General features: G+C 39.4%; 1 protein-coding gene across 5 annotated transcripts; it reads right to left on the minus strand.

The window, feature by feature from the left end:
- Positions 1 to 618: 618 nt before the first annotated feature.
- LOC116393811 (myocyte-specific enhancer factor 2D homolog) lies at positions 619 to 24461 on the minus strand. Of its 5 annotated transcripts, XM_031866443.1 has the most exons (13): positions 24264 to 24461; positions 18262 to 18640; positions 16506 to 16709; positions 15770 to 15907; positions 14272 to 14488; positions 13034 to 13090; positions 11893 to 12074; positions 10705 to 10734; positions 8283 to 8412; positions 7874 to 8108; positions 6471 to 6539; positions 5417 to 5467; positions 619 to 4906 (listed from the first exon to the last, which is right to left on the minus strand). In XM_031866443.1, exons 2-13 carry the CDS (start codon positions 18313 to 18315, stop codon positions 4417 to 4419), a joined length of 1857 nt encoding a protein of 618 aa, XP_031722303.1. In that variant the 5' UTR covers positions 18316 to 18640; positions 24264 to 24461; the 3' UTR covers positions 619 to 4416. The 5 variants fall into 5 exon arrangements, with proteins under 5 accessions (XP_031722303.1, XP_031722304.1, XP_031722305.1 ...); XM_031866444.1 differs by lacking the exon at positions 10705 to 10734; XM_031866445.1 differs by lacking the exon at positions 5417 to 5467.
- Positions 24462 to 24666: the final 205 nt, after the last annotated feature.

Raw genomic sequence — 24666 nt, forward strand, 5'->3', positions numbered from 1 at the left:
TCATTTCAGGTCTGTAATATAGTATGTATTATCTTAAAACACTCTCAGGGGTCAATTGTCTTTATTTATTCGTCCATTGGTAAATTTTTACTTTTTTTTTTATGCACTTTTCCTAGTTATCCAATATTGTTTGCAGTGTAGTGTTGACACTTTTACTTAAGTACAGGGTCTGAGCACACACATTTAATTGAAAGCTACAAAAGAAGACCTCCACAGATTGCTCTAGCGTTAAACTATTGTTATCTCTCAGTGTGTACTTTGTTATTGCCTTGCTCAAACAGTTGCGGTTTACCTCGCAGGAGGTAATGCGAGATCAGCTAATTTAAGCCGTGTAGTTATCACTGAATGTGTGAAATGAAGCTTCATTGCAACATGTTTGTAACTGTGACAATGAGCTGAGGATGAAGAGAAAAAAAAAACAACAGATGCTATACTGAAAAGGAAAAAGAAAATCTCATGCGCCTCTGAAACTACATCTTTGTTCAAATTAGAAAGATTTCTGGATAATTTATTTACACCAAACGTTCCTGATTGAAGACTTTAGTCTTTATGAAATATTTTAGAGGCACTTTTGGGTTTGATATATAGTAAACATTAAAATAAAACCACAAACTCCAATTCATTTCACTCAGTTTGTCTATTTAATATATAAAATACGGTAAAACATACGCAAAAAGGGGAAGGTTTCAAGGGACTTGGATACTTTGGTACAACAAACACTTTTTTTTGTAAAAGCGGTATAGAATTTCAATAACATATCAGTGCATACTTTGTATATGAAAATATACACAAATTGTAAATCATTCTCAAAAAACAAAGAATTATTTTCTTTACAACAAAAACCAAAAGCAGACTAGCTCAACACAATATATTAGCTATAAATTTCATCTTTAGTATTTCATATGCTACATTATTCTGAGTTGTTTTATAACTCATTTGTGATGCATGTCCTGTATCATTACTGTGCGTAACATAAGTTTTGTTACCTGTATCCCATGCATTTACTTTTTTTTTTTTTCAAATTTCATGAACTACTAATTTCAGTTGTTTCCCATTTTTATAAATATATTCTTTATCTTAATTAAAACTGCAGCATTTAACTGGTATTTCCTTCATTGCATTTGCTAATACCACAATAACCGATCGTGCAATTTTCAGCAAGTTGTTTAAAAAAAAAAGGAAACCAGTACTATGTTTATGATAGGAGAAAATAAAAACTATCCTACACAAAATAGCAATAAAATAATAGCTCCATAATAATATCATAATAATAGACAATGGAAATGTCACCAGCACAAATTAATCCAAAAATAGTGAGAGTCTAGAAAACATTTTACACAACAAGTAACAAGGGTGCAGGTTTTCATTTCTCTTATAGATTGTCCAATCTAGCTGTTTAGTCACAAGACAGAGAACCTTTTTGTACATGAACAAACCTGCACGAGGCAGGAAGCCAATCGGTGTGGTGTCACATTTCAGTCCACCATCAGCGCCCACAAACACAAAGTTTCCACTAAAACTGAGTTGATATATAAATGGAAATGACTGATCTCTCTGCCTGAAGGGTGGTACCACTCATCAGTTCAAAGAAATTGTTCCACATTTTGGGAAATGTACTTAGATGAGAAGTTTGATACCACTTATATTCATCTGTTAAATGGAGAGTCACAGCCGATTACCTTAGCTTAGCATAAGGACTGGAAAAGGGGGAAACGCCGTGCGGTAGGTGCTTGGAAATGCAAATTCACATATTTTTTTTCAAGTCATTAGTCTTTGGCGAAATTTGGATGAAAATTGTTCATAATCCCTGTTTAAGTGGTATGAAATAAAGGCGGCATTAGAGGCGCTAGAAGGCGAGTTTTGTTACCTTCGTACACAGCCAGGCTAGCTGTTAGCACGTGTAACTAACCAGCTCTAGCTTCATATTTACTGCACAAATATTATTGAGTGAGTATCAATCTTCTCATCTAACTATCTGTAAGAAAGCGACGAAACGAGTTTCACAAAATGTAGAAAAACTCCCTTTAACGGTTTAAGAGGCAAATTTTCACCAACATGAGTTTTTCGAAAGTGTTGGATGTAAAATTGAAGATTATCTGAAGAAAATAAAAAAAAAATAACCTGAAATTAGCAGAGTAAAGAGCTACCCAACACACTGTCGAATGACGGATGGAAAAATTACCTGATCATGGAAAACAACAACACTGGCGTAAAAATGTCGCACAGCAGGGTGATGTTTTTTCCGGATACTTGCCACAAACCCAAAGTCAGTGTCAAACACTAGTGTCACACTCTGCTACTAATCACACCAAACCATCAATTCATGAATTCGTGTCCACTTCCCCTACACCGATATAAAAGTGTAAGATTGTTTTAGATAATTAACAGTCAACAAACAGCTGACATGCCAGTCTGCACTTTGAGCATCGTCTCAAGGGAAAAAAGGTCAAGCAATCGGGAGAATCTTTCTATTTCTAGGCTATAAACAGCCTTTGTACACTTATACACCAACTTGAAATGGTTCAGACTAAACAAATTCGCACTAGAAAACATACCATTAAACAACAAACACAGCACTTCATTTCTAAGTGAAAAAAGGCATAATCTGTGTAAGCTTAATGTGGAAAAGATTCTGTGAATCAAAATACACATCAAAGATGTGCATTTTATTTCTTAAAAACACTAAGTGAATGGCAGTGTCCTAATCGTTTCATAATTAGGTGGTAATGGACAATTCTATTGTGGGTTTGATTTGGGTTTTTAAAAAAAAAATGTGTGGTAGGAGAATATGATGACACCACAATCAAGCAGGCCTCTGTGAGTGAGACAAAAAGTGCGCACACCATCAACACTAGCATAAAATAGGTGAAACAAGTCCGATCCACCAGCACGACCTAGTGTGGCGAAACTCCTGCACCGTAGCTTCGAAACATATCAAATTCACACTCGTATATGCGAACAGATCCACTGAGAATCAACACATTGCTTGTTTTTAGGGATACCTAGCAAAGTCTATGCAAATATAGTCATATGTACATACACGTCGTTGAAGCTGAAAAGCTATTTTACTTTGTCGCCAACTGAAGCGGTAGAAATATAGAAAATGTCTTTTTCCTTTTCCTTTTTGAAACACGGCAAAGAGCTAAGGAGAGCTAGAGAGAGCTTAAGAGGACATAAAAGCTTTTGTATAGGAGGGATTTTTATACAAAGTTCAGAATTCCTAATTCTGGACAACCAACAGACCTTCAAAACTGATTTTTTTTTAAATTTTTTAAATACCAACAGATAAAGAACAATTGGACTGAAAGAACCAAATACTTTCCCTACCGCAAAAAAAGCCACCCGAGCGGCTCAAAAAAACTCATACTATGCATTGAACTGGATGGCATCAACTCCTGGTAATAAGCTGAGTGGCTGGCTGGATTTCTGGTGCAACAATTTCCATCCAAGTTCCAGAGGAGATGAGGTGAGTGGACGGGAGGAGCACCCCGTCTGAGGAGAGTGACGGCAAATTCAAAGCTTGAAAAGCATCAACAGTTTCTAGTTATCCTTTCCGTGACAGTGCAAGAGATAATTCGTCATTGTCCACGTACTGTGTGGGAGAGACATTTGGCATTTTATTTGTTGTGGTAGAGGTTGATATTGGCACTCTAGCAAGGTGCTCAGCTCCCAGGCAGGCCGCTCAGGCCTGCCTGGGTGTACGAGGTTTGGGAAATGTGGCAGCGGAAAGAACCATTGATGGTTAAGTATCTTAACCTAGAAGACCCTGTTTGAGTCGGTTTGCTCAGTGCCAGATAGATGCTCAGTCCTCAAACTTGTCTAGATTAAGTTCTATCCAAAAGTGCATTTTGGAAGTGACTTCTGGAAGAATGGGGAGCACACGATCCAAGCTATGTTGGATTTCTAAAAGCAGGAAGTGGTGAGTCATACAATTCCCATGATGTGGATAAGCCACTACTCACATTGTGAACGATGCAGCAGAGCTCGATGTAAATACATGAAGGTGAAACCATGTGAAAGATAAATGTATTCAATGGTTTTGTCAGATTGGAAAAAAAAAAAAAAAAAAGGTTCAACACCTCATTTCTATCAAAAGAAATTACTTTACGGGTGTTCATTCAACCAAGAAGGCTTTAAAAATCTACTGTCCTTCAATTGAAAGATCTCCACGGGACCACAATATCCAGCTGAGCACTAAGTCATCCTCTCCTCACTCAGAGCGTGAACCCCAAAGGATATTTATATCTATTTTTTTTTTCTTTAATGTATATTTGGCAAAGCCTCATAAGTCTGGGTGACGCAGCTGAGTTTTATAATGTGGGACAGAGGCAGATGTGTGATGATAGTGTCACATGGCAGTGGGGGTTAAAGAATGAGTGTGTATGTTGTGGGTGCAAAGAGGTGTGGCACGCAGCTCTATGTGACCCAGGTATCCAATCTCATGCGCTTGAGGTTTCCTCCCTCCTGCTCTGGTTCGTTCGACGTCCTGAGGAGCTCGGCCGAGGGGCTGAAGTCAGGGCGGCTGCCGGGACCGACTCTTCCTCCAGCACCTGCTGCGCTGCCGCCGCCATCATCGCCACCATCGCCACCGCCCCCACCGCCCCCACCGCCGCCACCGGCTGCACCGGTGTCATCACGATCGCTGCCTTCAAAGGAGCTGGCATTGCTGCTGACGCTGTCTGCGGGCGAGCGGCCAGTCGGGGGCTCCAGGCACAGCAGGGAGCCAGGGTACTGTGGCGGCGCAGTCAAGATGGCTCCCCCTGAGGTCGAGGACGGCGTGGTAGAAGATGGTGGAGGGCATGGGGTGCTGCGATCCCTGCCGGGCGAGATGGGCTCCGACTTGATGCTGACACTGGAGTTTGTGTTGACGGTCAGCATGGCGCCTTGAGGTATATGGGTCACAGGCCTGAGAACAGGGTCACAGAGGATGGAGAGAGAGAGGAAGACAATGGAAGATAAGGGACGGAACAAAGAGGAAAGGCGAGAAAACAAAACATACATATGATTAGCTTCTTGACAAAAGGCATGTGAGAAACTGGAAGTTCACTTGTAGCAAGACAAAAGACCCACGTTACAAGGCACAGCACCAACAGGGCAAAGCCACATTCGATTATTCAATAATCCAATATATTGAGCCTTCAAAGCAGAAGTAACCCTCCCACTGCTCCCAAAGGATCAACACATCAGCCCAGGAAGCATGAAAATGATTTGTGTGACAAGGTGGTTCGCAGTGAGTCAGCTATGATGTGAAGAAACTACAGATGACAAACAAAAAATAATCTCGGGTTAGAGAACATGGTGGAAACCGGAACTACGTCTTATTTCCTGTTTGACTGCAGACAGCACCAGACATGCTTAGGAGAAGTCAGCCAAAAGCACACAGACACACAGGAAAAAGGAAGTGATGATACAGTACCGGCCCAACCACTCATCTCTACCCAAGAGCAGGTTGGACGGAGAGCCAACACTGTGGGGGGAAAAACAAAACGTTGGAGCCCAAACCAAAGGTAAGTGGTGGATTAGAGGTGGATTCAAAGGCATGTGTGGAGAGAAGTGTGAAACATTATTGCAAGCAAAGTTTCTTCAACAACAGCAATAATGTCTTAGAATCAGAAGAACAAAGACCCTAATCTGCTGAATTTTTGTTCCCACACACAAACAAATCCAGGCATGACAATCTTGTTTTCTGATCTACAAACACAGTAAATGAAGCATTTAAGAAGAATATAGAATAAATGTGTTAATCGGGACTGTTACGCGTTTCTGAAGTTTACTACTACAGAGTTTGTACGTCCTTAAGAACAAAAATGCATACAAGAATAAATGCAAAAACATTGTCTACCTTATAATAATGCATAATGTACTTTTCATGGTTCAATTAAGGATTATTTGTCAAAAGTAAAAGGTATTACTGATTGAATTACAAATGATTATGCTCAGATCAGCAAATAACACTGTTAGTATCATTATTCAAGGTTTCATGTCATGATGAATTACTAACTCAAATCTACTACCCTTACAACTGCATCTAAACTATCAACGTTAACATAATAAACTTAGAATAAAGTGCTTATTTGTAAAACGTAATTTGGTAAAATACAGCAGCTGCATTTACAAAGACGGAGTATTGCATTTTAGGTTGTTTACTCAAGTAAAGTGGTTGATCTGTTTAACATCATAACTCAGCAATATTATAGTCTGTGTGCTTGTTCCTGAAGTTTCTTACTAATAATGTATATTCTCCCAATATTCATCAACTAAATTAATAACATCTTTCTTATTTTTAGGTTTAGAGAGTTTATATTTAAAGCCAGTGTTTTGAATGTATGGCTGCCTTTAAGGAAGCGTTTACTGTATGTGGTTTTGTTTTAGACTAAAGCAACGTGGACTACAACCCCCCCCCCTCCCCCCACCACTACAGACAAGGTCTGGACATGTCACACACGCACACACTAGTAGTGGCTGTTCACCTCAGGTTGGCAGCCAGACTGGACACCTGGCTAGACAGCTCGCTGCTGTGTTTGTCCACGCCCCACATGCTGTGGACAAGAGGAGAGAACACACTTCAAGGATCTGGGGCTCACGCCACCAAAGACACAACACGAACCCTGCAGCATTCGACTCGAGCAGCTCTCCTCACGCTGCAGCTGCACCTCAATAGTTCTCTAATCTAACGCAGAGGCTTCTCAGTCGTCTTCTTTGAAACCTTATATTTAAGGAGAAAAAGTATCTGCCAATTCACATATAATTTCACTTCTAGATAAGAATGAGGAGATAAAACATTAAACTGTGCATTGCTGTCTAAACTCTGAAGTCCTTTGTATATACTGTAAATAAAGCCTATGCACCAGATATGTATATGTTGCTGTCCTTTAGTCCAAAATGTCTCTTTTAATTGTAAAGTAAATGTAAATATACGTTAGCAGGCAAAAAATAAATAAATCAGTTTTGGATGAAAGTTAAAAAACATGTGCATTTAAATATTGATTTGAGACTATATTGGCCAGCTCTAGTATATATATATGTAAATAAAACAGTAAGGAATGGCTTAATTAATGGTTGATACATTAGTTACTATTGCTTTCTAGATCAGATAAAAGCCATTAATAAGTACCACTTTTGGGATGACAGATTGAAAACCATTAAGGGTTATTAGCCAATAATCAGTGGTGGTTTGAGTAAACAAAAACAGTACTTTATAATAATATTCCTCCGTTCCATCTGTGGTGCTATGATTGGCTGGCAGGCTCTCATCTCTCGCCGTCTGAAAATCGCTGTTGTGCATGTGAGTAGAAGTACGTATATTTTATCTCAAATATTCTCAAGTAAGAGTAAAAAGTATTCTGCAAAACAACTACTCTGAGCAGTTTTTTGTTGAAATTATTCAAGTAAATGTAACAATTTACTGCCCACAACTGCCAAAAGACGTTGAGATTCTAATAATTCAAAAAGTCTGCAGTTACAAATGTATGTAACGAATAAAGGACCTTTGAGAAGGTGAACTTGTTTCACACTGATGAAGTGCAACAACTCCAGAAAAACTGAATACCAGATATTCAGATTGATGTTATGAAGAGGCTGAGATGGTGAGATGCTGGCGAGACCAATTCACTAACGAGGAATATGAACTGCTTGCATATAAAGGTCATGGTATGGATATCATGCAAGCTCACTGGTGACTGGTAAGGTCAGTTGTACAGTATTTCAGTGTTCAGGGGGTTGCCATCAGACAGAGAGCTTTCACAGCAGCCTTCCATCATCATCATCATCATCATCATCATCATCCCTGACACTGATGTGACGGAAGAGCTTTCAGGAAACCAGATTTAAAAGAAAGACGCAGCGCCAATGAGAAAATAAAGAAAAGACTTACACCAAGTTGCTGAGTGATGCAAGATTAAGTTGTTGTTGTTGTTGGTGTTGTTGTTGCTGCTGCTGTTGCTGCTGCTGCTGCTGCTGCTGCTGCTGCTGCTGCTGCTGTTGTTGTTGTTGTTGTTGTTGTTGTTGTTGCTGGGAAACAGCCTGCTGTTGCCATGTGGTTGGCAACAAGCCGCCAGGTGACGCCAGAGCGTGTAACGCAGTGATGTCTGCACTGGTCAGCTGGTACTCTGAGAGAGAACGAAGGATAAAAAAAAGTCCCAACGTAAAGCTCACATTTTCTTAATTTAATTCTCTGGGATACATTTTTTTATTCTTTCAGTTTTGAACTGGTTTTGACTTTCTTTGCGGTAAAACCAACTAGTGTTTAAAAGGATATCTTTGCTCCGGTGTGCTCAGTTCACCTGTGTTGTACGCTGTGGTCATGGCGGAGAAGGGCAGCCCTTGTGCCAGGAGGCTCGGCGTGGCCACAGAGACAACCGGCGTGGTGAGGCTTTGTGCCACCTGGGCTCCTGCCGCCAGCCGCTGGGCGTTCTGCCGGAAGAGGACGCAGACATGTTAGTCACTGCAGAAACTATTTTCACATGCGGCGTGGAGCTAATCGACTTATTTCGACAACGTCCGTTCCGACATGCTGGGAATGACAATGTGCATATGGCTGAATTCAAAATGATGGATCGAGTCAAGTAAACCTCAAAGTCAAGTGGATTTACCATCAGGAGGTTCGTGATGTCATGCGTCAAAAATGAGTTCCTTGTTTTGAGTGGGCCATAGACATATTACATTAAAGGCAGTTGATTCAACCATCAGATACGCTTACTGGAATTTTGTTAAGGATTATGTCTTAATTAGATAGTGACAGAGAGAGATGACAGGAGGGGAGAGAGACACTAACCAGAGACCATTGCAGTTCATAGTCAATGCTCAACACTAAGGCTACCAGGGCGACCCATAACTTCATTTTTTTAAATCAATACAAGACCTAAAATTAGGTAATTAAAGAAATTGTCACATTGGATTGATTTTAACAAAATCTATCATTTCTGCCAAAATGATAGATGCCAAAAACAAAGAAATGTATTACCAATGAATCCGCCCTTTCCCCCCCCAATTCATTACTTAATCAATTGCTTCCTCTATGGAACGTCAGTTAATAGTAAAACGCCTGAGGTCCTGAAAGATAAGTTGACTTATGCAAGTTCCTTGTTTTGTCTGAAACATATAGATATATTTAGTTTACCATCACAGTAGAACAACAAAACCAACAAATATTCAAATCTAAGAAGCTGGAACCGGTGTTTTTGTTTCCCTACTATTCTTTTTTTCATATTTATTTTCTGAAGAATGAGTAATTGATTCATTGATTAATCATTTCAGCTCCAATACTATCATCTATAATGTGCAGACAGTACAATCTGTATTTTATATACTATTTATTTAGATTGAATTTTAAAAGTATAATAGTAAAGTATAGAGTATGTAGAGTCATCCTGGAAAGCATCAACTATTGTGACATAATTAAAAGTCAAACGAACTGTGTAATTGAGTGAGCAGCTCATCTCACGTTTCTCCAGTGGATGTCACTGCAGGCCTGGTGGGATGCACTCAGGTTAACCATTTGTTTTATGTTTCAATCATTCATTTTAGAGAACATGGCACAAACCTACTACTACTACAGTGTTTGTACATTAAGTCAGTCATTTAGATGACAAAATATCCAGTGTTTCTCCAACATGGGTGCAACAGACATGCTGCCAAATCTGTGAAGCTGCAACCATAAGGTTTTATCATCATGTACCTCTGCTGAAGATACTCTGGTTAAGATGAACTCTATCAGATAAACCCAGAACTGAGGTGTAAGAGTGAAAAATAGGAGGTCCTGCAAACAAAAACCCAAAGATGCAATAATTCCAATCTGAAAGTACTCTTCTGAAATGTAAGACCTTGTGAATGCAGATCATCCTGAACTGAGGGGGGGGGGGGGGGTTCAATTAACTGCCTTTGTGAAGAAGTAAGGAGGGGGCAGGGTGAGAGTGACGGAAATGAAGCGCTATGCTCTGAAAAATGTGATTCTTGCCCATCAACTTTGAGTGGAATTGTAAAAAGAGCAGCAGCCACCTGTCTCTATTCAGCTCTAAATTACAACGTGGTCATAAAGTATAACACGCTTTCTCAATCAGTACGTTGTAGCCTTTCCAATGCACTTCTTAAAAATTACATCTGTGTATATAATAATCTATTGCTCTTGATGATATTTTAGTATCATCTGTAGGGGTGTAACTAACAATTTCCACTAGTGATTAATTAAGTTTTGCTGAAGGTGCTTTGGAGCTTCATATTAAATATGTGACTGGGGGAAACATTAGAGTCCAATTCCTTTAATATAATGCCAGTTAGTTAACATCTCTAACTGACAATTTTGGTGAAAGGTGAAAATGAGTGTCAGTGAACGAGGAACATGCTCCGCGTTGCCTCGCACCACCAAGTGGAGAAACACCCATGCTTTATGTGGTATCACATGATGAGGTAATGGGCCTGATTCAAGTCTGACTGGATCACTTAAAGACCACTCAAGCACTGATTACCGAGGGCTATTTATCATCGCGATCGCATCATGATCCTAACAACACAACCACGAGCCCTGAATAACATGCAGTCGGGTGGGAGCCGCAAGCTGAATACCATCCCAATAAATGTCAGTGGAGCAAGACCAAAACAATGAGAAACTCTTGTACAGTATTGTAACCATGCTAATAAAGTGCGGTCAGTCGATAGCCATCGACTCATGCGAGTGACTGACGTGGGGGGAAAAAAAAAAAAAATCACCTCGTTTACCAATTCCAGCTCATCCTCTGTCTGCAAAGGGTGGTAACAGATCATATTAGTAACTAAAAGTAAATTAAAAAAAAAATACATTTAGAAATACTGTAGTTTGGCATACTAAGTTATCTATGAAATAAATCAACTTATGCTAATTGTTACACTAAATGCATGGGACCTGAAATCACAGAAGGTGCCATCACTCTGGGACAGCACAAATTAAATAGTTGACAAAACAATCTGACCACAAGGTCCATTTAGTAGCAGTTCTGCAGCTTTTGATCACCTTCTCAGATGGAAATGATCAATTTCAACTTTTAAGCCGACATGAACAAATCCTTAGACCTGCAATATGTGTTGTTTGGGGTTTTTTGGTAACACAACACTGACATATGTTCTTTTTAGTGTTGATAAGGTGACCGTTTTGGCAAACAGATGCCTATTGAGAGATATATATAGATAGATAGATAGATAGATAGATAGATAGATAGATAGATAGATATAGATATCTATATCTATATCTATATATATATAGATATAGATAGATATATAGATATATATATATATAGATATAGATAGATAGAGATATATATAGATGGCAACAGTTTAGGAAGATTGTGTGATATAATCAAAAGCTCCAGAACAGCTATTAAAAGGACTAGTTCTTTTTTAAAAGCTATAAGTTGACATGGGTGCATATTTAGTTAGAAAGATTATGAGAAATCTCATCAGTATGTCAGAGGGAGTTGATCTCATCTGAGACTTTACGAACTTTACCAGAGATAATGATGAGATGCTGAACGTAGAGTGAAGAGCACAAATCTCTGCTCTCTGGTCTTCACGAACAACACAATAATGATGGAAAGCGGCCTCTACCAGCCCGTTTACCTTCTATACAACCAATATAAGTTAACACAAATATGTCAATTCCCAATATTCATCTCATTCATTGGCCAGTAAAGGTGTAATTATCTGAGATCAAATGAAAATAATTTATATCCTCTTATGTCCCTTATTAACAAATCCTCCGGGTTCCAGGTGTCTTGGTTTTCTTATTGTTTGTAAGTCCTCTCTTTTTGTCATCACGAGTGACTAAGTGTGTTAACAAAAGGTATGATCATTGATCATTGTGTAAGGTTCAACATGTTAACTACAAGGACCCAGGCAGCACAAGCTCTGCGTGGTTAGGCTCACCATCTGCATGAGGCTCTTTCCGCCCTGTGAGGTGATGACTCTGAGGTCTGGCTTGCGGCTGTTGACCATCTGGGGGCTGGGAGGTGGGGGTGGAGACTTGGCCGGAACTACTTTCCCCAGACTGTTGCCGTTGGAAACGGTGAGAAGGCCAGGGGAGGCCCTGGCACTGGTGTATCCATTAGCTGCAGGGAGGAAGAGAAGCACATCAATAGGAAAATCAAACAGGTGAATTCAGACAGCGGGGTAGGGAAACTGTGTTAAAATAATCCTCTACAATCACATCACTTCATCTGGAGAATAAACTCTAATCTGACAACAGCTAAAATATGATTCAGAATCTTTCTGTGCTGGTGATTATTGGACATTATGTCGCGACACATTCATTCCTTCTACTAAAATCTTCTTTAATAAAAAATATGATTTGGGAGCCAACATTTTATTTTTGCATTAAATATCAGAAACATTTTAGCATTCTTGAACATTTTACTGGGCTATAAGGTGCTAAAATGTTTTTAAAGAGTGAGCTGCCGGGAATCCCAAGCGTGCCTTTTGATGTTACTGGTGGCCTCCCCTGATCCCTCCAAGGCACCGTCACAGATGGTGCAGAGGAGGAGAGGAAAGGAGGAACTTTGGGAAGTGTTCATTTTGTGAACAGAAATGTTAGCGATTTTCGTTGATGTTCTTTTATTTCATGACTAAATCGTAACAATGTAAATGGAGAAAATATTGCAAAATCTCTTTCCATTATGTCCTGATGAGGGAAGACGAGACCGTCGACATTGTTGGGCAAGGATGATAATTTAGATTTTTTTTTTCTGATTTGAAAGCAAACCCGTGTTAACATGACCCATTAAAAAATAACCAACACAACAGACAGCTTGTCTATTGTTTTTGAGACCCAAGCTGAGAATACACAACTCCGATGGACTGCAGAGATAGCGTATAAAGTTGTTGATAACTTCAATCCATATTTGTTGGCGTTTAGCCTTTGAAAAACAACGCCATCGCTGCGGTTGTGAGATTTAGGATAAATACTCAAATACAGGCCAGATACCAGAGGAACTCTTGGCGATAAAGAAAAGAAGAAATAACTTAACAATAAAACTCAGAATCTGAACAGATACAGTAGCAGATTACTCACGGACTGGACTTGGGCATCCTCCATTTGAATTATTCAGCTCGCCTCCAAGAAGAGCACCTATTGAAAAAGGACAAAAACGATGTGAACTGAAAACCAATACAACTTTTTCAAACTTTCTGATATATAGAAATTCACTGTGCAAACTTTTATCATTTGATAACAACGTATTGGGACTTGTATTGCCATACGACAAGCTGCAATTCTGAGAAGATAATTTCCAAAACAATCAAAAACGTCTGTTTCTAAGGTCAACAATGAGCTTTCAATCGCAACAAATTCTAAACAATTTATTACAAATTGTCAACGCAAATCCATAATAATTTGTAAAAATTTGTACATTTTTATACACTGAAGAAGGTGCCCACATACACACCGGGCTAATATACACTTAATCCGTTTAAAAACATAATATTTAAAACTTTATTTTTGCATCCTTTATATATTTTTTGTAGTTTTTATTTTACACTTTTAATTCCAATTATTTGTTGCACATTAGCCTTTTTACTACAGACGACTATTAGAGTTTGCCACCCTGCATTTCACTGCATATTGTGAACCTTTTAATCTTAAATTATAATCCAAAAAAAGAAACACATTTTATCACTTCATTGGTGTTGTGCAAAATATATAGCTACCCAATCTCAAAAAGGTTACGTGCATCCAAGACGTGAAGACAACAACATAATAACACGCGCCAGAAGTTCATAAATGCAATTCATTGTGATTTGTTTGTTAGGCTATGAATAGTTGTAAACTAATGCTGCTGAACTGTTAAAGTTGTAACTAAAATGCTTAAACGCAGAAGCTCTTTTTCTTGTGGCATTTCCGGCAGTTACCAAACAGCTTCAGGTGCATTGGGACGCACACGTATTAACTTTAGATCTTCAATGCTTAATATTTGGTTGATACAGATATTAACTAATAATTTAAAGGCTATAAAAAGCATCCCAGTTGGAGGAGAGCAGCAAATGTCACACAATGCAGATTAGTCCAGTGCAGAGTGATGTGCACACCTCCCTAATCCACTAATCAGCTCTTTACATTTAATGATTAGGAAGTACAGACACTAACCGCTGAAGGTCTATGAAACAAATAAAACTGATAATAATACAATGTGAAGGAGTAGAGAAATATAAATACTACTTAAGAAGTATTCCTTAGTACTTCATGTCATCTCTCACTAAAAGGAAGAGGCTCATTGATCGTGTTTTTTTTTAAGTCTAGTATTACTCGCTCACCTGCACTGGCTGGTCGCTGTGGCAACCCGGGAGACACCGTATTTCTCTGAAGAGCCGGTTGCTGTGGCGACAGGAGGTGGGTATCCGTGAGCGATGATGATGTTACATAGGAGGTAGTTACCAGTGCATTGCCAGGGTTACTGAACTGCAATGTGCTTTGATTAGACGCCTGGACTGTGACCGGCATCGAGAAGGTCTGGGAAGGAGCCGTCGACTGCTGCAAAGAGGGAGGAGAGAGTCTTAGTCTTTAATGTGCATCAACTACTTACCTCTCTGGTGAGAGAACATAGTTTTAAGAAGCTAATATCATCCAGGACGATCATTCGTTGGGCGCTAATCAAAAAGTGAGCAATGCACATTTCAGAATGGATTCCACTGGACAGTTAAGCCTAAAAGGTGTTTGATCACCAAATCCACATTACTTTATTTCTCCAACTGTAAAATTCATGATTTATAGACGTGAAGGACCAAGTGACACCTTATTTCATGTAAAATATGTAAAGATAAAAGTCACATTAAAAGCACATTGAGAAGGATTTTACTTAAAAACAATCCCTCTCAATCATAATTGATGACCCTTTCCTCTGCCTATTTACTCTTTTCTCTTCTTTTCGCTGTGTTTCTGTGCCCCTCACTCTGCCTCTGCTTCCAGCTGTCACTCCTCAGCCTCTTCTCCCCTGGGCTCCGTTCTATCCCGGTACCCTAATCTGTGTCGTCTGTCGGAAGCTCATAGAAATTCTCCAGTCTGGACACAAACACAATGCCCGTTAGCTAGCTAGACGTGTAAGAAGGAGGGGCCAAATTTAAATGTTTACAAACCACAAAGGACAAATCCTACTCATTCTGCCTGTAAGTTGAAGTTGGTTCTTGACATAAAGTGCAGCAATGATTTAATGCCACTGGGGCAGTTTGGCTTAAGTGAGAAATACAGGTAAGTATCATCAGCATACAGTTTTTCTGACCGATAGCCTACAACTCCTCAAGACCCAAGCCAAGCTTGTCACTTGCTGAATAAAGTGAAGGAAAATATTTTTTTTAATGTTTAACCAATACCATTAATTGGTCAGAATTCTTACTGTCGGTAAACGCTCCAACAGACAGACAATTATCAACATCGCAACCAGAAAGTCTTACAAACTGTGCGGATTAAAAGAGCAAACCGCTGCGCTTGAGGCTGAAATAAAACGCTTTGATGTGTCAAGAATATTGGTGGGTTTGGAATTCAGTGAAATAAAATTTTGTCTAACTAACTGCTGAATATTTACTTTAAGAACTTTGGTCAGGTGTGATAGTGGCCAAAAAGCTGTTCATGTATCTGTTATTTCCTTTGTTATCTTCTTCTGCAAAGTGAAACAACCAGTTAGAGGAACTTCAGCCCAGTAGCTGTTTCCTGTAGGCACTCAAGCCAAACAACGAATAACAACAAATGCCTGGCCAACAAGGTTACAGTGAAGAAAGAAGCAGACCAACAGTAATTACAATATACTCGATCACTTACTCCGTAGCGCTTGAAGAGAACATCCAGATCCTCTGTGGTCTTACGGTACTTGTCATCATTTAGGGGACTTTGGTCAATGGAGTCTTCACCATCCGGCTCTGGACTATCACAACCGTTGAAGCCTTTCTTTCTCAAAGTCTATGAAAGTAAAAAGAAGTGAGTCGTATTACATCGGTCAGTTTAGTTGCTCGAAACTAGGGTTGACCCAATGAAGTTTCTTTTGTCCCCAAACCCAATCCGGTATCTCCAATACCGCATCAGATCTGACACTTACATTTATCTAAATGTCAATTATATATGTATCCGACACATCACCACACCATTTGAGGGCTGAGACAAAACCCAGCTAAATGGTGACTACTTGCATCCTCATATCTCTTGGTCCTGAAATATCTGAATCAATCACTTGTACAAAAGGGGGGGGGTCACAATTGTACCAGATTACGTGCGTTTTCAAGCTCATGCTGTTTGTTTGTTCCTGTGTAAAGGCTACAAGGTGTGTGGCACTAAGGAGCTTTATTAATCAACCAGTTAAGTTCTACTTGATTCTCTGGCTCCCAATCTTAAGAGAAAGCCGTTAACGTTGACAAATACTTACTGGCATCTTATCTCTGTTTAAGGGTAAAGTCTCCCAGTAATAATACATGTTACAAGATTACCTAAAACTTAAGCAATGGTAACTGTCAATCTTAGCTGGCTCACTTGTTCACAAACGCTGATGATATGATGGACATACCTCAATAATATCTGCATTGGTCCGGCTCTCATGAGGCTCGTTGTACTCTGTGTATTTGAGCAGGACCTTGTCCATGTCAGTACTGGCATACTGGAACAGCTTGTTTGCATGGTTGAAGATGATCAGAGCAATTTCGCAGTCACACAATACACTCAGCTCGTAGGCTTTCTTCATCAAGCCAAACTTTCGCTTTGTGAAAGTCACCTGAGAGAAAGACGCAGAAGTTGGGGATGAGGGAAACGGGGCAGAAGGTGGGGAAAAAAAAAACAAGAGATATGTGAGAACACACCCTTTATTAAAAGCTCAGAAGACTCACAGAAGGACAGAAATTCAGATATATTATTATTTTTAGGTCTTGATTCACACATAAAGAGGTTTAGACATGCAAATCAAAACTGATGACTTGAGAATAAACTTTCATGTGCCTAGTAATGAAGGAAAGATATGCAGTCACATTACTGGCAGACACATCAGGGACATATCTAACGAATAGTATTTTGGTGCTCTGTCTGTCAGAACAATTACTGGAACGCGTTGGAGTCATTTTCAGCATCAATAATGAAGCATCCTTTTTTTGTGGACCTGTCTCTAATTGTTTTTTATCATAGGTTTTGATACTTACAACCAGTCATATGCATCAATGCAATTCATAGTGAAAAATGTTCAGTATTCACTGTGCAAACAGTTTCTGTCTGCAGAGTTTAAAGTCAGAGATGTGACAAAGTGGTTCACTAAAAAAAATGATTACGCTGGGAAAGAACCCTAAAAATACCAAATTAACATTTTTGTGCAACTACGCATCCGACTGAGAAAACAAGAAAGACGTTGGTCAGGGAGGAAACCTGAAGAGGGGTGGCAGTCTTGTGAGGAGAAAACAAATGGAGCTGAAAGAGGCAAAATTCTTGAGGACAGCTGGCTGTAGAGTTTTTGAGACCTTTCACTGTAACAATGTGTATAATTGATTGGGACAATGACGCAAGGATGAAGCCAAATCAACAATAAAGCAGCTACAGAAAATAACCTGTGAATGACTTCTAGACAGCCGAGTTCCCCTAAAAATATAAAAATCTACCTGGCGCCTTGTACTGGTAGTGAAGGACAACAAAAGCATCAGTACCATAAGCACACAGTTTGACATCAGTAAACATAACTTGTTTTTTTTTTTTTATCTCTGAGACTTTTTCTGATTATGAAGAACGCATTTTAAAAAAATATATATCTTAATGGTAACTGCTTAAAAATGGTCTTGAATTTAAATAACATTTCACACTGCCTGAGGATTAAAAGGTTTTAGAGGCCCTCAAAAGTAAATTACGAAAATGTCTTGAAATGTAATGTACAACTACAGTATTATATAAAAAATAATATCTTAGTCTCTAAAATAACTGAATTTTTAACTGATCACTCAATTTTGTAATTGAAGAGTCTACTACTCTGATTCAATCAATACAATCAAGTATTATTAAGTATTAAGAACATAGTAACTGGTATTTTACTAAACAAAAATGCTATCGGGATTACTGCTGCATTTAAACAGAATACAGTCTCAAACTTTAATAATAAGCTAAATATACAAGATTATAAATCTGATCAGACATTTAATACCAACCTGTGGTGCTTTGAAGTTTTCTATACTACAGACATATTATAGCAGGTACCAAAAAGGTATGGAGGATGAAAGCAAAGTATAAACTGTATTAAGAATACTCATCATAATAATCAATTATTATTATAAAAACAGATGAAAACTGCTCACCTGCTTGTTCCTTTCATCGGTGATCCGTTGGATCTGAATCTTTTTCCTACCCATAATGCTTTGCAGTTGTGGAGACAAATGTAGTCAGTGAAGTGGAGAAGCGTCTCTCAGAGGGTGAGAGAGGAAGTGCAGCCTGCAACCTCTTACTTCAGCCCAAACACTCTTAGACACAGTCATGCATCCGAGGACACATGCGCACACACATGTCTCTGCCCAGGTGCGGTCAGGCAACGCTGTCGACGGGCTTTTGACGGGCGGCGGCGAGGGTGAAGAGCGGAGACGTGTGACGTTGAGGAGTGGAGGTCTTCAGTTCAGTGTTTGTTCAACAAGGAACAAAGAGTAACAAACTTCCTTGCAGCTGCAGGACGTCGCTCCTCTCCTGCGTGACACAGAGGGACAGAAAGGTCACTCAAATATCACACAAACATCAAAACAAGACGTGAGGGGAAATACATTGCTGTCTGCTGATGGTGATCATGCATTCATAAATCATCTTGTTCTTGTCACGTGAGAAACAAAATGACAATGTAATCTCCCTAAATACACGAGAACAACGGAGACAACAATACTGCCTGATTATTAAGGCGTGTTATTGTCCAAAACTTTTGTATCGTCTATTGTCCTATAAATTTAATACAAAACTTCATACTAAAAAGCCCAGAAAGCATAACTTCACCTTTGCATAGGTTTTAGTTATGTGACACTATACCTGTCAGAGGTGAAGCAGATGATGATTTATAAATGACATAATATAGCCACAAAAGCCTTTTAAAAAAAACATCATATTCTCATATTCGTTTCAAACATTATAGAGACTAAATTACTTATTAATTGAGTAAATTAATAGATGATAAATTGCTAAAACATGCGAGTCATCGGGAACGTAAAAGCAAAGGGTCAGCATGTTTTGCACACACATGAAGCTTCATTTAGTGACAACACTGAAACTCAAGGCCTCTAATAGAAATCATTGGTGATTCAATAACATGCTCCACAATGCTCTATACAAGATGTCTTTGAATGATTATTTTTGATGGAGATAGGTATTAATGTTTAGATCATATTTACACACAAAGAAACGATCTAAGTAACGTGGGTATGATCACAGGTTAAAGGTTAACCTAGACGTTGTATGGAAGAGGTGACATATTGACAACCATAAGACATCTTTATCTTTGTGTGCAGGCGGACTCGCTGTTTGATACTCTTTATACTGGCCATACTTTGAAATCCTCCTTCACATGAAGGCCTGAGAGTTATTAAATGAAAACAGTGAATAAATGATGAATAAGAAAGCGTCGACGACCTCTGCATGAGTTACAGATAGATTTGAGAGTAAATAAACTGGTCAGTCTCTTGGTCATGTTGTTACAAACTACCTGAGCTGTTAGAGTCAAATGACCAATATATGATGTGATATTCCTGCATGTATTCCTGCAGGTTATGGCAATATTCAGATGGAGTTTTAAATGCATCAATGGTGGCAAGGATAAAGATTTAAATAAATATGCAGTAACAACAGCTTCCCTTTGCTTAGTCGTGTGTCAACATGACATTAACATCATCATACATCGCCGACTATGCATTTGATTGTATCTAGAATGACTAATTAGTCGCTTAATCTTCATAATGAATCCAAATGACCTAAGAGTAATTTATACAGCTCCTTTGAATGTGTCTACAACTGTGATTTAAGTTTACAGTAGCGCTGCATAGTTAATCATATAACAATCACACTTCTAGCTTCTACAGTTAATTAAACGTGGTTAGGTGTGATGCTGATGCTTTACATTTGAGGTGGCTGCTCTGGTGCATTAAATCAAGCGCTCCCTGGAGCCGAGTGGAACGGTTGATTAAATCAGCAATTCATTAGTCGATCGACAGATAATTAATTGGCCACTATTTTGATAAATGATTAATCATTTCAGTTAGAAATGCCAAACCTGACCCGGTTTCAGGTTACAGAGGACTTCCTCTTTTTCTGATTTGAAGATGGATACAAGCGTGGTCTCTGGGACACAGTAATGAGCATTTTGTAACGACATGTAATTGACAAAAGAACATCGTTTTCAGATTCATTGATGATGAAAATAGCAGTTAGGCTGTGGTTACATATAGTCAAATGTGATTGGTCAAGTTGTTGACTGATAGTTGAATTATTATTTATTTATTTTTTGGTCACTGATCTCCTCTGTTTAAGCTTAATATAGAAAACTAGTAAAAACAACAAAACTATTGGCTTAAATAAATGATGCCATCGCTTAGCTGTTGTTTCAGAATAATGGACAGCGTGGCGTTATAGCTTGAGTACTGAAATGAAGTGGAGATCGATAAACCCAGAATGACAGACACCGTTTCAGTCTGCTCGCTTTTCATGAACAGCTGTTTAAATTTACACGTTTCCTGATTTTGCTCCTTCGGGAGCAATGAGTTTCAAAATGTTGCCCAAGGAATGCAGGGGCTGGGGATTGAACCAACATTTGCTTCCACTAGGATTGCTAAGGTTACTCAATTTTTTTATGAAAGGATAATTGTATTTGTCTTCATGCTTGACTTTATTGTTATCGATTTCTTTCAGTTTTCTGTAAGCGTGTTTAATATGTTAATAACGGGAGAGGAATAGGAACTGGTTTGATGGGGCAATCCCACTGCTGTAGTGGAAACAAAACTTTTACATTTCCTAAAAAGATGAGCTTCTCCTTCTTACACACAGGCTCAGCCTTGTGGTAACAGTTTTACATTTTCCCTCCAGTCTTGACCTTCCACGTCCGTGCTCTCCTGCGGTATTGTTGTTAGGCCAGACGGAAAAATTGAAAACGCCAGTGGGGTGCACATGGGGCCTCCGAAAACCTAATTTCAACACTTCAGAGCATCCAGCTTGAGAATTAATCAAAAGCTGGAATAAAAGCCAGCATATTAGGTCCAACTCTAAAATGCTCAGCGTCATTTATCAGTGCCATGTATTACACGTGTTTAAATCCCCCCTTGATGATGTCCATTATTACTCCAAAGACAAAACCTGTATGATGTGGTCTCTGCTGCACCTACGTGTAGCTTCTCATACATTCATTATAAATCATTCATTAGCTGCAACTATAAAGGCACCAACTCTAAACAATTACCACAAAATGTAGAAATATCCCACTGCGCGAGGGGAAAATGACTAACAACGACTCTACTAACTTTGCCAAGCGACAGTCTTTGATTAGCCGTGAATTGACCAGAATGGGGCTACACTGCAAGGCTTCTGTCCAGCCTCCCTCTGCCTGACTGCCCTCTGCCCCCTCATTACTGTAATTGACACGTTCATCCCTCTTCTTCCCCCTTAAGGCGCTGATGGCTCAATTAGGAGCTGGCCGGAGGACTGATTGGACGCCAGCATAATGAGGTCGCCGCTTGGCTAAAACTGAGCCCTGCATCCAGGCAAACCAAGCTCGTTCTGTGACATACGAGAAGCCAAAGAAGCAGTGAAGACCGTTAACAAGTAAAAGGCACTAGATAGAATAGTTTAATAGTGGAAAATGATGGACTTTTGGCTGGACCAGGTTTGCCTCATTATCTTAAGAGGGCAAGCATTTGGTCGCTCTGGTAAAAAGAGAGAAATAATGGAGCCACGCACGTTTTTCGAATCATCCAAGTTACGGTTATGCAACCCTCGAATATTCTTCTGATGAAGGAGAACGCAATCAAGCTCAGGATAGGCATCTGTCAGTTTTGGAGGAGTGTAATTAGTGGCTGTGACCTTTAGCGGATTATGCACTAGCCAATGAAATGTGCCAAAGCCCTGAGATGAATGGTCGGAGCCTCAAACGTGACTTGCAGAGGGGTTTGCCCATCCACAGCTCTCAGACAGGGGTTTGGGACAGTCTTAATGGCTCAGTCTCCATTTCCCAAAGATGGACCGGGCTTACTTGCACTCACATAGTCTTGTGACTTTGTACGCATGTTGGCAGAACTGGTTTCAGGTACTCTGCACTTTTTAAATTGAAAGAACTGCCCGGAAACTAGAGCTGTACATTTCACTGCAAATTACGATCTAATCTCAAAAGCATAATACCTATCCAATTAAATCATTTTAATAATGTTATATTTTTCACGTCTCATTTGAGTCTTAATATTTTCCCCTCATGTCTCACTATAAAATTAACACTAGCATCAAATCAATGAAAGCACTGAGGTGTTACTGTGCCTTCTCCTCTTGATAAAATCAGGAGATACAAGGAAAGTAAATCTTAGAGAAGTTACAACTTTCTAGACACGGCTGAAGTATTTCGACCAACATAGAGGACTGAACTTGGAAAGAAAGATGTTACCACTGTGTTTACTGTACATTTAGTGTTTTGTTTATACTTATATCTATTTCAATCATTTAAAGAATATCATCTATTTTGGTCCCTCCTCCCTGACTCTCTTTAAAGACAGTAAATACATGTTTTGTTTTGAATGAAATGTGTGTATTGCTATTATAAACATCTTTGCTTAACTAAGAAATATCAATAACTCTTTGATTTGTTGTCTGACTTGTTAGGCTTTATGTGACCTGAGAGACAAATGAAGGCAACAGTTCAAGACCTGAATTCAATCTTAAGGAATTGCTGCTGCGGACTTGGAAAAACCTTTGGTTGATTTAATTCTGTTCATCTTGGAAACCACTCCCAGCTTTATTAGCTCAAAGTCCTACCCATAGCAACTGCACGTTTCAACAGTACTGTTATTTCAAGTATTTTAATAAAATACTTCTGTTGTTGATACTGCAGAAAGGTTTTCGGGAAGCCAAAAGGCAAAAATGAAAAAACTTTGAATCCTGCGGTGAGGCAAGTAGAGAAATAGGAATATTTGGGAGCCAGAGAACTTGGCGTTGACTTCTAAACATAAGGATTCAGCAGCAAATCCAATAAAACATATTACACATTAAAATAAACATGCTGTTTGTGGAGAACTGATTGGTGAAATGAGCCGTCTATGCTCTCAATTAGTAAGACTGTACTACCTTCATATGTTGACGTGAACCCATTTGCAGGGATGGCACGCAGTGGTGTCACTCTGTCAAACTGGCCTACTTCTTGCCTAACAGCTCTGGTATCTACCCCGGGATGACAGAGAATCATGGCTGCTGATGTCCAGTGCACTGAATGCATACAGCCCCATGCTAAACCATAATAATGGTGCCCAAATTTGACTAAGAACACAGTCAGACTTACAGTAAATACAGTCATGCAAATAGCCTTTGCATGCCAACAGCATCGCTGTCTGACATTTGGCATTATCAATACAGTGACTTTTGTACTAAATCTCATCAAGTCACTGCGAGCACACACATCAAAAAATGTAATTTGTTCTTGAGGCTCTTTAAGAGTGAAGCTGGAAAAACGCAGCTAGAGGAGCAGCTTTGAACAATAGGTCTCTTATAGGTCTGTTTTCTCCTTAATGTCACTAAACTACTGGCCATGTTGTATGTGGTATGCAGAGTCCACACGAGGTTAAAGTGATTTCTAACAAAGTGGGAGCGGGACTGAAGGCTGTGTCCTACAAAAACATCATGACAGATGGAGTCTGGAGACTGGTAGGCCCTCTGACTGCAGACAGGTAGCGTTACCCTACAGGCTCTGATTCGACAGGTCGGAAGCTAATACCGTCAGCTAATCATGTGTCCGGATTTTTACTAAATACCCCGATTTAAGACACCATAACCCGGGTTGATTTACAGGACAAAGGGACGAGCTACTCTAAACAGGCCATTTCACAATTTTCAAGTTACGAGTCGACCGACAGCCATTACCTTCCTGACACTCTCCATGTAACTCGGCTCTGCGAGCTGTAGCACGCACTACTTTAAATCACATCACAAACACTTCGTTTTCAAATTGAGATTATACTTCTGTGGAACACAGATCAATACAGTGACGCGTATTTACTTTGCAATATTAGAATAATAAAGCTAGCAGGTCTGCTTTCTGTGCGAGGAGAAAAGACGCAGGAAGGAAATGTATCACTCCACTTACCCTGAAATATTGCTGATAAAAAGCCAAAAATAGGCCTGTCGCCACGCGCTCTAGATGTCGTAATGTCTTAATTAAGAAGCATCAATTAATTACGTTGAAGCGACGTCTCTATTTACATAAATCCTCGGCATTTTATTCCATTTAATGTTGAAGTAACTATACTGTCCACCCAGGCTATACAGCTCACCCAGTGTAGGATCGACGTCATTGAAATTAGCCCACGATTGACCCGTCGCAGATCCAATAGGAAGCTGACGTGCGAGCCTATCGTCCAATCAAAGCGCAGTGTTGTAGAAGTGGGCGAGTCTTTGCGAGAGGACATGACGGAGGTGACGGCCATGTTCTGCAATAGTGTCTGTATCCCTCCGCTTCAGTATTTACCTTTTGCATGATTTTGCATGTG

The sequence above is a fragment of the Anarrhichthys ocellatus genome, unplaced genomic scaffold, assembly GCF_004355925.1.
Source record: "Anarrhichthys ocellatus isolate YVR2014 unplaced genomic scaffold, GSC_Weel_1.0 scaffold35, whole genome shotgun sequence".
NCBI classification, from domain to species: Eukaryota; Metazoa; Chordata; class Actinopteri; order Perciformes; family Anarhichadidae; genus Anarrhichthys; species Anarrhichthys ocellatus.